Raw genomic sequence first — 14,560 nt, 5'->3', positions numbered from 1 at the left:
ACACTCGACTTGGGGAAAATAGCTTAATTTATTACCAATCAAACCAGAGTAGGATAATGAGAAATAAAACCACCCCTCCCTTCTTCCCAGGCTTAACTTTACTCCTGAATTCTCTACCTCCGCCCCGCCCCAAGCAGTGCAGGGGGATGGGGAATGGGGTTTGGGGTCAGTTCATCCCACATTGTCTCTGCCGCTCCTTTGTCCTCAGGGGCAGGACTCCTCACACTCTTCCCCTGCTCCAGCATGGGGTCCCTTCCATGGGAGACAGTCCTTCATGAACTTCTCCAACATGGGTTCCTTCCATGGGCTGCAGTCCTTCAGGCACAGACTGCTCCAGCGTGGGTCCCCCACAGGGTCACAAGTCCTGCCAGAAAACCTGCTCCAGCATGGGCTCCTCTCTCCACGGGGCCACAGGTCCTACCAGGAGCCTGCTCCAGCACAGGCTTCCCACAGGGTCACAACCATCTTCAGGGGCATCCATCTGCTCTGGCGTGGGGTCCGCCCCGGGCTGCAGGTGGAGATCTGCTCCACCGTGGACCTCCCCGGGCTGCAGGGGGACAGCCTGCCTCACCAGGGTCTTCCCCACGGGCTGCAGGGGAATCTCTGCTCCGGCGCCTGGAGCATCTCCTCCCCCTCCTTCTTCACTGACCTTGATGTCTGCAGGGCTGTTTCTCCCACATATTCTCATTCCTGTTTCCCGGCCGCAATTGCAGTTGCACAGGTTTTTTTGCCCTTCTTAAATGTGTTATCCCTGAGGTGCTACCACCGTTGCTGATGGGCTCGGCCTTGGCCAACGGCGGGTCTGTCTCAGAGCCAGCTGGTATTGGCTCTGTTGGACACAGGGGAAGCTTCTGGCAGCTTCTCACAGAAGCCACCCCTGTAGCACCCCAGCTACCAAAACCTTGCCATGAAAACCCCGTACAGTATCACAGCTGAAGAAAGGTTACCAGTGCTTCATTCAAGGTTTGGCAGACGACAAAGATGGTAGAAGCAACAACAAATTAGTGATTTTTCCCCCCGCCATAAGAAGGCCTAAATGAACGTCCCAATACCAAAAATGTCTCAAAGATCACAAGTCTTTAAAATATTTGGAATTTTTATTTTATCTCCTGGTGTTTAGAAGTCACGTTAATTTTTTTTCTGTAATCTTCATTATCTTAGTAAATGTGTTAAAAATCCCAAAGATTGCTGCACGCAACTTCATGACTTTGGGAAGCAGAGCTTTCAGAAGAAAATCACAGTTAGGTAAGTGTTTGGCACTTGCCAAGTGTGAGTAAATGAGATTATATTTAGAAGTACTGGTCATTTGGCTGAAAGAGGAAGGAATGGAAAAGGAAGGTTGGCCACATACTCCCTTTTATGGCAGGTCTAGTTTTCTAACACTGCATTTTTTTCCATGAAACCCTTTCTACCCTTTCTTAAACTGGAGGATAGATTCTAAGCCCAGTGGCTTTGCACCTCCCCTTTGAGAGAGGCATGTAGGAACATGTGGTATCCTCACACGAAGACTTTTCCAAGCTTGAACATTTACCTGTGCCTGCACACCAACTTGCACTAGTACCTGGAAATCAATGTACCACTGCAGGGTTTAATGAACAGAAACTGCCATGCTGGGCTGTGGCTTGTCTGGAGCAGTGCCACAATACATAGGAATCGTGTGTTGGATGAATGGGTGAAGATAACTTGATTTTCCTACAAGAACAAGATTGTATGAGAACCCTTTCTGTCATCATCATTAAAGCTGAAGGGCAAATTTCTCCTTCAAAAATCTAGCTGTGAACTTTAGTTTTTAAAAGAATGCCACATACCAGAGGGGCACAGGTAGCAAAGTATGTGAGATTTTCCACATGGCGTTCTTTCTTTCCCCATCCCCATCTTTAAACCTGGTCTTGTTAGCAGAAGATAAAACGCAGAGAGAATTTATGACTAACAGGCTTTCTTGGGTGAATCATTATTGCTTATTTTTGCCCTGTCTTTAAATTAGTAAGATACAACAGGCCTATTTCTGCTGACTCCCGCTCGGAAAATTCAGCTTTCTTTAGTCTCTGATAATCCTGAAATTTGGAAAATGTGCTTTAAATCAGTCCCCTTGGGAGAGCAGTTTGTCATGTTGCTTGGTGAGGAACTTTTATGATTAGAGTGACTCACCCTTGAATGGCATCATGCTTCAGGTACAAATAAAAGAAGCTGTCATGCAACCTACAAAGATTCTGTGCTTTTTATTCTATTGTACTGTATTGTTTGCAGAAGCATCTCATTGTCTGATGTGCAAAAATAAAAATCTAGATTTTTTTTTTTATTGTATCATTGATTTTTGGGGGTGCATTTTTAATTCTTCAGTGATTTGCATTTTTGTTTTTAATTGATAGGTTAATGGTAAGCATATAACGGGCTTACTTTCCCATCCAAATCCTACCTTTGAAACTGCTCCAGAACAAATAGCCTGGGTTTTTTTCTGTTCCTTTTTTTTTTTTTTTAAGCAAAGCACTTTTGACTTCCACTTAGTGGGTGTGTAGTGGGTGGTTGGGTTGGCTGGTAGGTCTAATACATGAGAAATTATAATTATGTCTCGTTGATGTGATTCTTCACAGTCTACCACCCATATGCAGTCATTCACACCTGTGCAGTGTGGGACAGAAAGAAAAGATCTCCAATCATGCCTAACACTGGTAGCATTTTACTCCCACACTGATAAGCTGTAAAAAATCCAGTGGATAGTTTGGTACTGTATTTCTGGTTTTGTTGAAGGCCTCCTGGTAGCTGAAAATTATGTCATGTGTTTAGAACAGGTTGTCTGCCAGAGTTTGTATTGGAATTTTGTGACACAGCTGGGACCAGATTGCCTGCCCATCATGTGCCTTAAACACTAGATCTTTCTTCCTTTTTCCCATGTAAAGTACTTGGTTACTGAAGCCACTTGGAATAGTTTTGCAAGGAGCACCACAGGAGGAACTCAGACCTCAGAACAGAATGTTCTGGGTTAGAAAACAAAATCTTACATGCCTTGCTATACTTAAATGGTAGCTTGTTTTTTACTTTTGTTTGGTTTGGGGTTTTTGTTTGTTTGTTTGTTTTTTCTTCTTGTATGCCTAGGATTTTTATTCTTTTCTTTTTTCTTTGTGTTTGAAAGTAGTTAAGAGGCTTATAAGTACATTCCAAAAGAGAAAAAAATATACCAGTGGAGAAAGGCAAGAAAGAAAAGTATGTAAATTCGTCTTGGGTGCAGTATTAGCTGCTTCTCTTAGTTGTGGTTTTGGGTTTTTTTCCTTTTTCATACAGATGAACCAAGGCATTTCCTTGGAGACTAATGAATACGTTTATCATTTTAGAGGGATAAGTGACAAGTGGCATTGTATCCTACCTGTTTTTCATTCCCTTATCTGCTAAAAGCAAATACATAACATTTAATTGCAATAAAAGGCTGTAACACAGATCAGCAGAAGGGGTATAAAGATGTTTAAATGTTTATGTTCATCTATGTGTTTAAATTTATTACTAATCTGGGAGACTAATGGAGTCAGCCTGAGCCAAGTGCAGTTTTGGAGTGCTGTATCATGATTTGCAGTGTTCTCTCTGTTCCCTCAGTCCAGCACTGAGGGGAATTTCTTGGTGGTTTTGTAACCAAAACAAGGAAGACTCAGCTTTCTTCCTCTGTGGAAGATACAAGCCAAGATCTCACCTTAATATCCAAGATAAAAGAGTAATAATTTGATCCAGCTGCCATGCCTAACCAGCTCTGTAGTCTCCAAATGGGATGCTGTTGTTCTGCTAAGTCCAAACTTGAAACTCATTCTTTAGTTTTCTTGGCTGTGGTTCTTGTATAATGTGTGCAAGCAGCCAGGTACTGTGAGACTTTGAACTTCTGTATTGTGGAGAGCCTCAGTGGAAATATTACTGCAGAGTAGGAGTTACAGTAAGTGGACAGTTAAACAGAAGATTTTAAGTTTTCTCTTGCTGTTTTTCAGATATTCACATTTAGTGGTGTAGGCATAGGGATAACATTTCTAGGAAGCTGACTTTCTTTTAGGTCTTGCAAGGCAGCTCTGGGCCTTCAAATGTACTTATTGCCAGCCAAGTTCTTGTGTCTAGCCAGGAAGACAGTGATTCCTCATTATTATCCTTAAGTCCAACCACTCATGCTTTTCCCTAAAGCCAATTGGACCTCAAATATTTAAGCTTGCTGTTGGCATTCCCTGCTAACTGGCTTTGTGTTCAGAGCTATGCAGTGGTTTTTTGACCACACAGTATCTATCTGGATTTTTTGCCTTTTCCCTTTCAAGATAGTCCCTCTCCCTCTTCCTGGGACCCCAAGGTATAAATCCTTCAGTTAGTAAAACCCTTTTTGAACATGAGTAACTGGCTTTTTCTTCTGTCCCTCTAGAGAAGATGCTTTTTGGTTGTATATTCCACCAGGAGAGTAGGATAAATGCAGGGTTGTGGGATTTGCCCCTGCTCATCATGTTACATGAAGTTACCCTGGGGAGAGGGCTTAGGATGGTTTCCATCTTGCTGCCAGTTTTGATTTTGTTTGTTTCTTCTTACTCGAACATAATTCAACTCCTAGTGAAATCACAGTTCTCTGCAGATCCAGTGAAGGCATTGCCCTTTTTCTTCTCTCTGGATAGCTGGGGCTTCCCTAGGGCCTTTTTTTTCCTCTAGCTATTGTGTGATTAGACTTTAGGTTGTATTACATGTCTTACCAGGTGCTAAAAAGGATCCTCTAGATACCCTTGGAAGTCATTGCTACAGAGTTCAATGTTCCTGTCCCATGTGGGTAACTTACAATTCCTGAGCTAAGGCTGGGCTGCTTCTAACATTATTTCCCTCCTTCAGTGGAGGATCAGTGTGACATGAACCCTGTGCATTGACCGTTTAAGACAGTTTGACACAGGAAGGTGAACTTTTAGTTCAGTAGTGAATGCGCAGAGTCCCTGTGTAGGAATGGCTCCCGAGAGTATCTAGATTGTCTGGACAATCTATCGTAGTTATTTTTATGGCCATGTGTAAGATGAATGACTGCTCTTTTGCCAGCTGACCTTGAGTCTGGGTGAAAACTGCATTCAGTTTCATTGATGGGCACAATGGAATAAAAAGGACTCTTGTTGTGTCTCTATATGGACTGGCTTTGCAGTGCTAATAGAAGTAGAGATTCGGGAAAGAGGAGAGGGCAGATTATTTCTCTCTGAAGCTGCAGATGTGACAGAACAAACATCTGCATATGTGTTAAATAAGCCAAATACTTGAGTTAGTTGTAGTCAAGGGTTCCTCATATACTTGGGACTAGATGTTTGCCTATGTGTTAGGCGTTGCCGTTTTGAATATCACTATGTTCTGCAATGGAACTACAGCCCTAACAAATGGGAATCCCCCACTTTGTCCCTTTCTTCACAGACACTTTTTGAAAAGCATTTGCTAGGGAGAGAAATGTAGTGGCTGATGTGAGTCAATCCCCCAGCCAGCTGGCAGCGAGTCGTGTTTTAGAGGCTAGGCCTTTGTGAGCTGAGGAGAACAAAATGATCCATCTGCTCACCCTACTGTGGGTGTATTTGCATTCATAAGAAGGAAAACTGAAAAATGTGCTTGTCCTAGTCTCTAGGCACCTTTTGGCAGTTACTCTAATAACACAGTTTAGAGTGATAATCAAAGCCAACAGTTTTTATCACAGAATTTTCTAACTCAGAGAGCAGAAGTTAAAACAAACAAAATACCATTGTCTTCACACAGAGGTGGTGTGGAAGAAGATACCTCATTTAACATTTCACTTTTCCTAATTCCAGTTAATAAAAGGATAAGCTTTTTAACAAACTGTTAATTTATGGAGGTTGGAAGAGTTAAATTGTGGGTGCTTCATCCAATATCCTGGAGGAAGCCCCATTCTTATATACCAGGGACTGATGGCTGCCATCTAGATGGGCAGACTTTGATGACAAGGTGCAAGGTGCTTTTATGTTTTCCAACGAATGTTTAGAGTCTGTCAAGGAAGTTTAGCTTATTTTTTTTTACCTTGAAATTGGCTGCCATGAAGCTTGGTCCATTGTTTGCTGAAATCAGGTCAGCTTCTCCCAAGTAACTTCACCTTCCATCCACTTCTCAGCCAAGAATATTGGCTTGTAATTCTTGGAGATCATTCAAGGATAAGAGTGTATGGCTATTATTTGTCTGTTTATAGTGTCTTTCTGATACTCATTTGGCTTTTCCAGGATCCTCAGCATTAAAACTGTGCTATTTGTGGAAGAAATCTGCCAGATGACATTGTATGTTTAAAGAGCATCCATGACAATGTTCTGCTGTGGTCAGTCTATTCCTTATATGCAGGTCCCAGTGAATGCTGTGTCTGATGGGTGCAGCAGTGCTGCATGCCTGTGTCCAGACAGATCCACAAGCCTGTTTAAGCGTGTCATCTAGCTCTCAATCTTTTTCTTTTTTTTATAGTATTAAATAACAAAAATAGATTATACTGACACCCTCCTCCAGTGAAGTCTGGAACATACATTTGTCCCCCTCCACACAGGGCAGGGATAGTTGTATAGGCTCCATGGGAAAACCTGCAGGAGCATGTGTGTGCTCTGCTTAATTTGCTGATAAATGGACAGTCTCAAACTCCAGTGTAGTCACTCTACTTCCTATGGGAAATAGAGGTGCTAAGAAGAAGTTGAGCGTGTTAACTGTTCAGCTGACAGCAGCTTTCATTCAGCAACAGCATTTTACAGAAGAGGAGGTGGAAATGCTTTCTGGTGCTAATATCTGATACAGTCCTTCCAAGTATATAATCTGTGTGATCCTAAATAGAAAATGTAGCTCTTAAAAAATTATCTGGCATTTACTTTGCAGGTTATGCCCACTGGAAGGGTCAGGTGTTAAATTCAGATGAGCTTCATGAACTGTACGATGGACTTAAGCTGAATGAGGTCAACCGGTATGATTATGTACTCACAGGTAAGAAGAGCTTGTTCCTTGGAGTTCCCATGAGATGTAAACAAAAGTACATAAATATAAACCATATCGCTCCTTATTCCAAACCAAGCAATTACATTTTCCCTCCTTTGATTCCTCATGCAATTTCATCTGTATATTATAGTCTCAACTGCTCATGCTGTTTAGTTTGAAACAGCCAGTGTTCCAGCCTGAAGGTTGTAATTGGGTGGGTAAATTGATCCCCTTGTATAGTTTACAGACTTGTACAGGCTTAATTAATGTTTTGGGAGTGCCTCTACTAAAAAAAGGATGAGGAATGTCAGAGTATTGTTTTTAAATTTATTATGAAGACATGAGTTTAACCCTTTCTCCTAAATTAGCAGTACTAGCACTCTGCGGTACTATAGCATGATTTTATACACAGTTGTCTGTCCTTGTTTTTTCTACTTGATCTTTAAGGGGTAGTGCTTTGGATACAGAGCAAAGTATAAGCAGGGTTGGATTTTGGTTTTGTCTTTGTCATATCTCTTGATTTTTTTCCTCTTGTTCCTATGTAGGTCCTCTGAGTAGGTACAGTTCTGCAGGACATAATGACAGTGCAGTGTTTTCCTTTGCTTGCCACTAGGTGCAAAGTGTTTAAAAATACAGGCAAAGAACTTCTTGTAGCATGCTTTATAGAAAGCAGAGATTTTCTGTGCTGTTTTTATTAAAAACTGCTCCTCATCCAATTCCTCTTTCTCAAATGTAAGTTACTGATCAGGTTTCACCTCAGTAAGAGCTATGCGTCTGGTTTAGATTACAGTATAAATTTTTTATAGCAGTGAACAGTCACTTTTTAAAGGTAAACAGAAATATATTGCCAGATTTGATTGACTTCATGCCTTCCACATGAAGGAAAGTGCTTTATACACAGGGAAAACTGGAGACATTAAGTGTATGGATTATAACCCCAAAGCAGTAATTCTGGCTTGAAGGGTATGGCATGTCTGAAGAGTTATGGTCAGTTCTTTTTCAGGGAATATCTCCAAAGTAAAGGAGGCTGAATAGAATATAGACTGAACTAAGGTTAAGAAATTAATTTTGGCATAAATGGGTTCTTTGTGATTGAGAAATAGACAAACGCCCTTTCTTTCCTTGAAAGAACTCGCACAGAGGACATTTCCAGTAAAAGCACACTGTACTGTGGCAGTTTTCAGGAGATGTTAGTATGCAAAATTATTAAGTAATGTTTGAGTATTCTTTTAGCTGAAATGTTCCTTTTTTATTTTACTTGCAACTCTTGGAAGAGACCCCAACTCCTTTCTTATCATTGTCTTGTACTGGCAAAACAGATGTAAGAAATTAAAAATGGTAGAAGGAAAAACAGAAATCTTCAGCAGAAAGAAATTTTTGGAGAAAAAAGGAATATTTATTAATATGCCTTTTAAAATAGGATTTGTGGGTAGATGGGTCAGTGTGGTGTTCATGTTTAAAAATCTTGTTTGGAGTAGCCATTTTTTTCAGTATGGACAAAAAGAAGGCATGGGTAGAAAGGGCACTAATTTCTTAAGATCTGATAACACTCTCAGTGTTTTAGTGTTCAGCTGGGCTGTGGCTGAACTTAAAATTCAGGTTTTTTTCATTCAGGGCCAAAAGACAGATTTTTCTCTTCGAACAGGAACAGCCATTCACTATAGTGCACAACTGTACTTTATACCTCCAACAGCCTGGATATGATTATTCTTACACTGAAAACAAATCAGTCAGCAGATGGGATTTAACTGTAGTTTTATGTCTGATGACTGTAGATATCTTGGCTGAGGTAAAAATTATTATCTTTAGGCTGATTTTACAAAATAACACTTTGTTAACTTTTGTGACTGTTAGTTACTAGTAGATCTTCATATATTTGTTTCATTTACAGTGAAAGACTCAAGGTAAGAGATAAACTCCAATTTAGTGTTAAATTTTTTGAAACACCTCTGTCAATAATGTTAATCATACTCTCTTTTTTTTCAGCCAGTCTGCCATCACAGGTCGTTTTAAACAAAAATCTTTACTTGGCTTTTTTGACTGATTATCAGCATTTCATAGTTGTAAGACAAAGCATTTTGGCCAAAAATCTTGGAAGCTTTTTCCATTTCTCTGCAACATCTCAGAATCGATCGATTTTGCAAGTAAAAAAAAAAATCTTCAAAATTTATTTTTAAATATTTTAGTAGAGTGGATATTTCCAAGCTGAAGGTTCAAAGAAGCCACCTTGCTAAAAATAATACTATTAAATGAACTAAAATAAATTCAAATCAAATTATTAATTAATAAATGTAAGTAAAGTTAATACATAAAATAAATATATAAAGAAACATCCATAAAATAATAAATGATTAAATAAGAATATCGTGGTGCTAGCATTGTGATCAGGGCCTTGAGATATAATAAAACTTATTTCCAGCTTTTTTCACTGCTAAGCCTAAAAATAGAATTTTATTGGTATATTGGCCATTGCTCTAAAATACTCAAGATTAATTCTCCATTGCATTAGTGTATTAGAGTGTATCAGCACCAATATTAATAATAATAAAAACCCTGCTTCAAACCAAGAGTATGAGAAAAGTATGTGGAATTTAAAATATTTCTTATTTACTAAATGATGAATAGTACTGATTCAGACTGCTGTTTTGAAGAAAAGGAGTGTTTTTTCCTTTCAGCCTGACCTTTTTGTATAAATGTTCAAGCATTTTGAAGTTGTGTGAGCCCTTTATATATAGTATCCATTAGTAAATGGGTTTTTAAGGTTATATTTGTAGTCGTGCAAGCACTGTCTGAATTTGTCTTCCGTCTATTATTCCTGAATGAAATACTAAGACACCTTTGTTCTAAAAATGCATTGTTCCAAAGAATGAGAAGTATGCAGCAATCCTATCCAAAATTTAAAAAAAAAAAAGCGTTCATGAAAACAGACTTCAAAAGTGTCTTTGTTTTTCCCAAAGGATATACAAGAGACACGTCGTTTCTTGCAATGGTGGTGGATATTGTCCAGGAGTTGAAGCAACAGAATTCTAATCTAGTGTATGGTAAGGATGTGTATTATAATCCTTTCTGCTTCATCATTGTATATGCCCATCATTTTCATGTTTTAGGATGAAAACGCTGTTCTGATGTTACCCAGCATTTCACAGCCATCTTGTGCTTTGATCTGTCTGGGACCAGCTGAAGCTCCAGTGAAGTTTCATTTCAGCATTGCTTAAGTGTTGAGGGAGTTGGTTTTTTATCTTTCTGATTTTATGCCTTTCACTATGTTTCTTGCATTATGCCATCCAAATGAGAATGTGCCTTGAGGACTGATTGTCTGTATCAAAGAAAGGCTTGTAAAATCCTAGCCGACTGCAGCTGTTGGTAGTTCAGAGGCATAGGCTGCAAGTGCTGATAGCTGAAGCCTCTCCTTGATGTCCAAGTCAGTCAAAAGCAGGATAGACTCTCCCGTGTTGCCCTGCCATGGTTTCATGTTACATCGCAGAAGAAGTGTCTAACTGTGCCTTATAAGCTTCGTAATTTAGCTTAAAACTCCAAGGCTTTTTTAACTCTGGTGCCCTCTGCTAAGATTACCTAGAAGCACTCAAAAGAGCTACAGACTCTAGCAGCTGCTGTCATTAACGTGTCACGTCAGGCTGAAACCTAGGAGAAAAGATTCTCCTCTCTCCTTCCTGACTCTCTGTTTCAGGACTTCTGAATATAACCAGTACAGGCTAAATGTTTAGAGTGACAAGGCAAAGTCATTGGGGATTCGGTGGGATAAAAAGCTGTGAACGACCGTTTGAGCCTGTCATCTTCAGGTTCAGTAAACTGTGTGGTCAGGAAACGCCTAGAATGGTTCGCAGGATTTGCAAGTTGTAATACTGTGGAGTGTGATACCTGACTTAAAATTTTCAAAGCACAGTTCTCATTTAGGAAAATGTAGCGCAGATACTTTCATGAGCTTAGGTTTTGTTGCTTTTTAGCCTTTACACTGTTGCATATCTGGTTCTCTAGAGCCTTATACTAGTAAGTGAAAGCTAAAAACTCTGTTGGAGTATGAGCAGGAAGAAACATCTAGCTGTGTAGAACAGGAAGGAAGTGGCCAGATGGTGAGAACACAGCTAAGTTTCTAAGATCCTTTATATTTAATAAATAGATTATAATGTAAGGAAAATACTTTAAAATGTAAAACAAGTTACCCTCTTTTTTACTCATAGAAACCTCCTTAAATACTGATTGGACACTGATTTGATACCTTTGGGTTTGTATTTCTTTTTTATCTGCTAAAAGCTCTTTTAATACAATGAACAGTGTTCCTTTTTAAAGTACAAGGCTAGGCTGTTTCCATCCTCACTTTGAAACTGAAGGTGCTTGGAATATGTTGTTAATAATGCTGATGATTCAGAATCTGTGCAAAATGTGTGTTAATATTATTACACCAAGTATGAGTTTATGTGCTTTGACATGGATTTTCTTGTTGTTTCATTATAATACACACAATTCTTTTTATGTGTACACACAGCATTTTAGTGTGTATGTTTACGTTACAGTAAAAATAGGACTCTTCACAGCTATTAGCTTCTCCCATGTTTCTTCCCCACCATACTACTATTTCAGAGTTTTGGTTTGGGGAGTGAAGGGGAGGGTTCTCTGCGTTTTCCATAACAAAAGCCCCTTTACTCCCAGTGGTCAGACCCTCTCATCCTCATCACCTTCAGACATAACAACATGGAAGCAGGTAGGAGAGGGTGACTACAACCCTCTGACAATTGTTTAAGACACATGGCCTACTCTTTCAGAATTGGCAGCTACCAGTTATAAATTTCAGGTTGAATGTGCTGCAAGAGCTATGAGACCATATAAGCTATCAGGTGCTCAGTGCTGTTACATAGCCACTACTGTTATCTAAAACTTTTCCCTCCCACCAGGGTCCCTATAACCGTACCCCGTTTCTAAAGCTAGATTTATTCTGTTCCAGTATGCGATCCAGTGATGGGTGACAAATGGAATGGAGAAGGCTCCATGGTTAGTGCTTATCTGTTTGGATTCTCTGTAGAGTGAATATTTGCTATATAAGGATGTCTAAAGATTTATTAATTTTTAAACACCAAAACTAAGCTACTTTACCTAAGCGTGGCTTTGGATCCCAGCATCAAGTAAGTTTGTACTTTAATTTCCTGTATTTGAATGAGTTTAGTATCTGGGAAGAATGGTGGCTGCATAGCCCTGGGATTATTTCTAACTCTGCTGAGACAACAAGTGGAATACAGACCCTGTCTGCAGGAAGATATCCCCCTGCTCCCCTTCCTTGTCTCACTGGAGTTCCCTCATCTTCTTTCAAGAGCTCTATTTTGGCTGGTAGCCTGGCTGGCATTGTCAGTGATCGTGTGAATTGACATACCACTTGAACCTAAATGAAGATGACTTATTTCGTGTGAGATCCAACAGCTGTTAGGCATTGGGCTGTGATCAGTGACAGAAAGGTTCTGTGTGCCAATACCAGACTGCATACTGACAAACATTCCTCTTGATCAAAACTAGCAAATAATTTCAGTAAAAATGCAATGTGGGAAGACATCAGCAATAATGATATTTTATGTTTTCTTCTGACTTAGCTAGTCATGCACTATGAATTCCTCTTTGTCCTTGTACCTTTTTACAGTTTACCTGCTCATAAAACATCACATGAAGTAACACTTAGTAATAAATTTGCCATTGCTTTTGTGTTCTATTCTTTCATTTTACATCTATTGCAATATTTATTGTCCTTGACTTTTTCTAACAAGGCAGAGATCTAGCAGCTGTAGAGTCACCTTGCAAAGCATTAGCTCTTGGGAGAAGTCAAAACCATGGGCCTACCTGTGACTTTTGGGTGGAAGATAAGGTAGATGGAAGAAGAGGAGAATATTTAACATGCAAACCACCAACTCATTCCTGCCAAGACAAGTAATAAAATCATTATTTAAAATGCCTTGGTTTAGACGTGACCAAGTCTTGTATTTCTGTCTAAAGGCAGAGTCCCTGTGACACCGTTGCTTCACCACGGCTGCATGAGTGAGCTCAGTACCCTGCCCTGAGTAGCTTCTGAGACTAACAGAGAAAATAAAACATGAACAAAAGGGAATATTAGTCCTGATTTAGCAAATGGGGTTCTGCCAAAGAATATCAGCTACTAGTAAACAATGAACTTTTAATAAAGGTTTTGTTAAATTGAGTTACAGCAGGACTCGGGAAGGTGAGGTGACCCCTGTACCCATCTAACCCGAACTCCTAGCTGAGCTCCAGTGTATGCCAAAACAGCTGATGCTTTTCAGCTTTGAGCCTGAAGAGCATGCAGGTTGGTGGGCTCCTGTTACATCTCAGTGTATGTCACCTGCTTAGACAACCAATATCCCTTTGCTGATGGGCTGCATTTAGCTAATGAAGATGGGGTAGAGATGGAAAAGACAGGCAGAAAGGGGAGCATTGGCCCTCATTACTGGAAGAGCTGATTCTGCAGGCAGTGAAGTATGCTAGTGTTTTGTTAGACTTCGGTGCAATGCAAGCGAAGTATTTTTAATGTCCTTATTGGAAATGCTTTATAGATTAAGTTGTACTGAACAAATTACAAATCTGATTCCCATTCACACATACTGATGTACAGCACACCCTAGAAATAAGGCACTGAAAGAAGGAGGCAAAATAACACATAGCATCGATGTTACTTGTTCCTAAATCCCACAATGCAACACAATCAATGTGGGCACATGCTGCTGCGGCAAAGGGCCTCTGTACTGTCGGTACAACAACAAAGTAGTTTCTTTTGGAGGTAGGGACATGAGAAAGGGTTCCCCATGTTGGGACACTGTATTTCCTCATGCTGCTGTGTCACCTTGGTGAGAGGGAACCCGAAAGTTCTTCCTCCAGGCACCATTTCCTTTTAATGCTGCCAGTTTAGGTGTGTCTGCTTAGCGGTGCTTCCTATCGGCTCCAGTGAAAGAAGGGCTGTTGGTTGTACTGTCACCAGCTGGATGATGCACTGCCACTTTAGCTACTGCTGCATGGCAGTGCACTGGGAGCTGTCAGGTTACTCAGTGACAGCATGAGTGGTAGTTGAGGGAAGGAGAGTTGCAGTCCCACATCTCAGATGCTGCTGACAACATTTGATACTGTTTCTTCTCCCCTAGTATGTGCCCAAGGATCTCCTCCCAGTCTACAGGGACAAAGTCGTACCTGTTGCTGATATAATTACTCCTAACCAGTTTGAAGCTGAGTAAGTACTCCTTTTATAGCCAAATAAACTTGGGGATAAAATCAGGGAAGGCTGATACCCATTGTTTTATTTGTCTCAATACAGTGCCATAGTTATGTATGTGTTGGGTTTTGTTTTTTAGCTGTTACTTTCAAGTGGTGCTTTCCAGCAAATCTCCAACTGTTCCATATTGAAACCAATAAAAAAATCTGGGAGTTACATGAGGAAAAAGATTTCTCTTCTCTGGTCTCTCATTTTCACAATTACTTTTTGTTACCTCCAGAGACCTGTATCTAGGGCAGGTTAAAAAAATACATTTCTTCCCTTCCCCATCCTTACCCATTCCTAGGAAAATTTTTATTATATGTCAGAATATCAAAACTGAAATAGTTTGAATCAAACCCCCAAAATTAGATTCAG

General features: G+C 40.0%; 1 protein-coding gene across 1 annotated transcript in view; it reads left to right on the top strand.

Annotated features, from left to right (window-relative positions):
* The window catches only part of PDXK (pyridoxal kinase), a 51,775-nt gene that overhangs the window by 24,071 nt on the left and 13,144 nt on the right, over window positions 1–14,560 (top strand). The window contains exons 3-6 of the mRNA XM_075033613.1: window positions 6,832–6,936; window positions 9,885–9,968; window positions 11,888–11,934; window positions 14,076–14,161. Coding sequence (XP_074889714.1) covers window positions 6,832–6,936; window positions 9,885–9,968; window positions 11,888–11,934; window positions 14,076–14,161 — 322 coding nt within the window. The remainder of the gene's footprint in view (window positions 1–6,831; window positions 6,937–9,884; window positions 9,969–11,887; window positions 11,935–14,075; window positions 14,162–14,560) is intronic.

The sequence above is a fragment of the Buteo buteo genome, chromosome 8 (genome assembly GCF_964188355.1).
Source record: "Buteo buteo chromosome 8, bButBut1.hap1.1, whole genome shotgun sequence".
NCBI classification, from domain to species: domain Eukaryota; kingdom Metazoa; phylum Chordata; class Aves; order Accipitriformes; family Accipitridae; genus Buteo; species Buteo buteo.
This window is presented reverse-complemented; position numbering and strand designations above follow the sequence as displayed.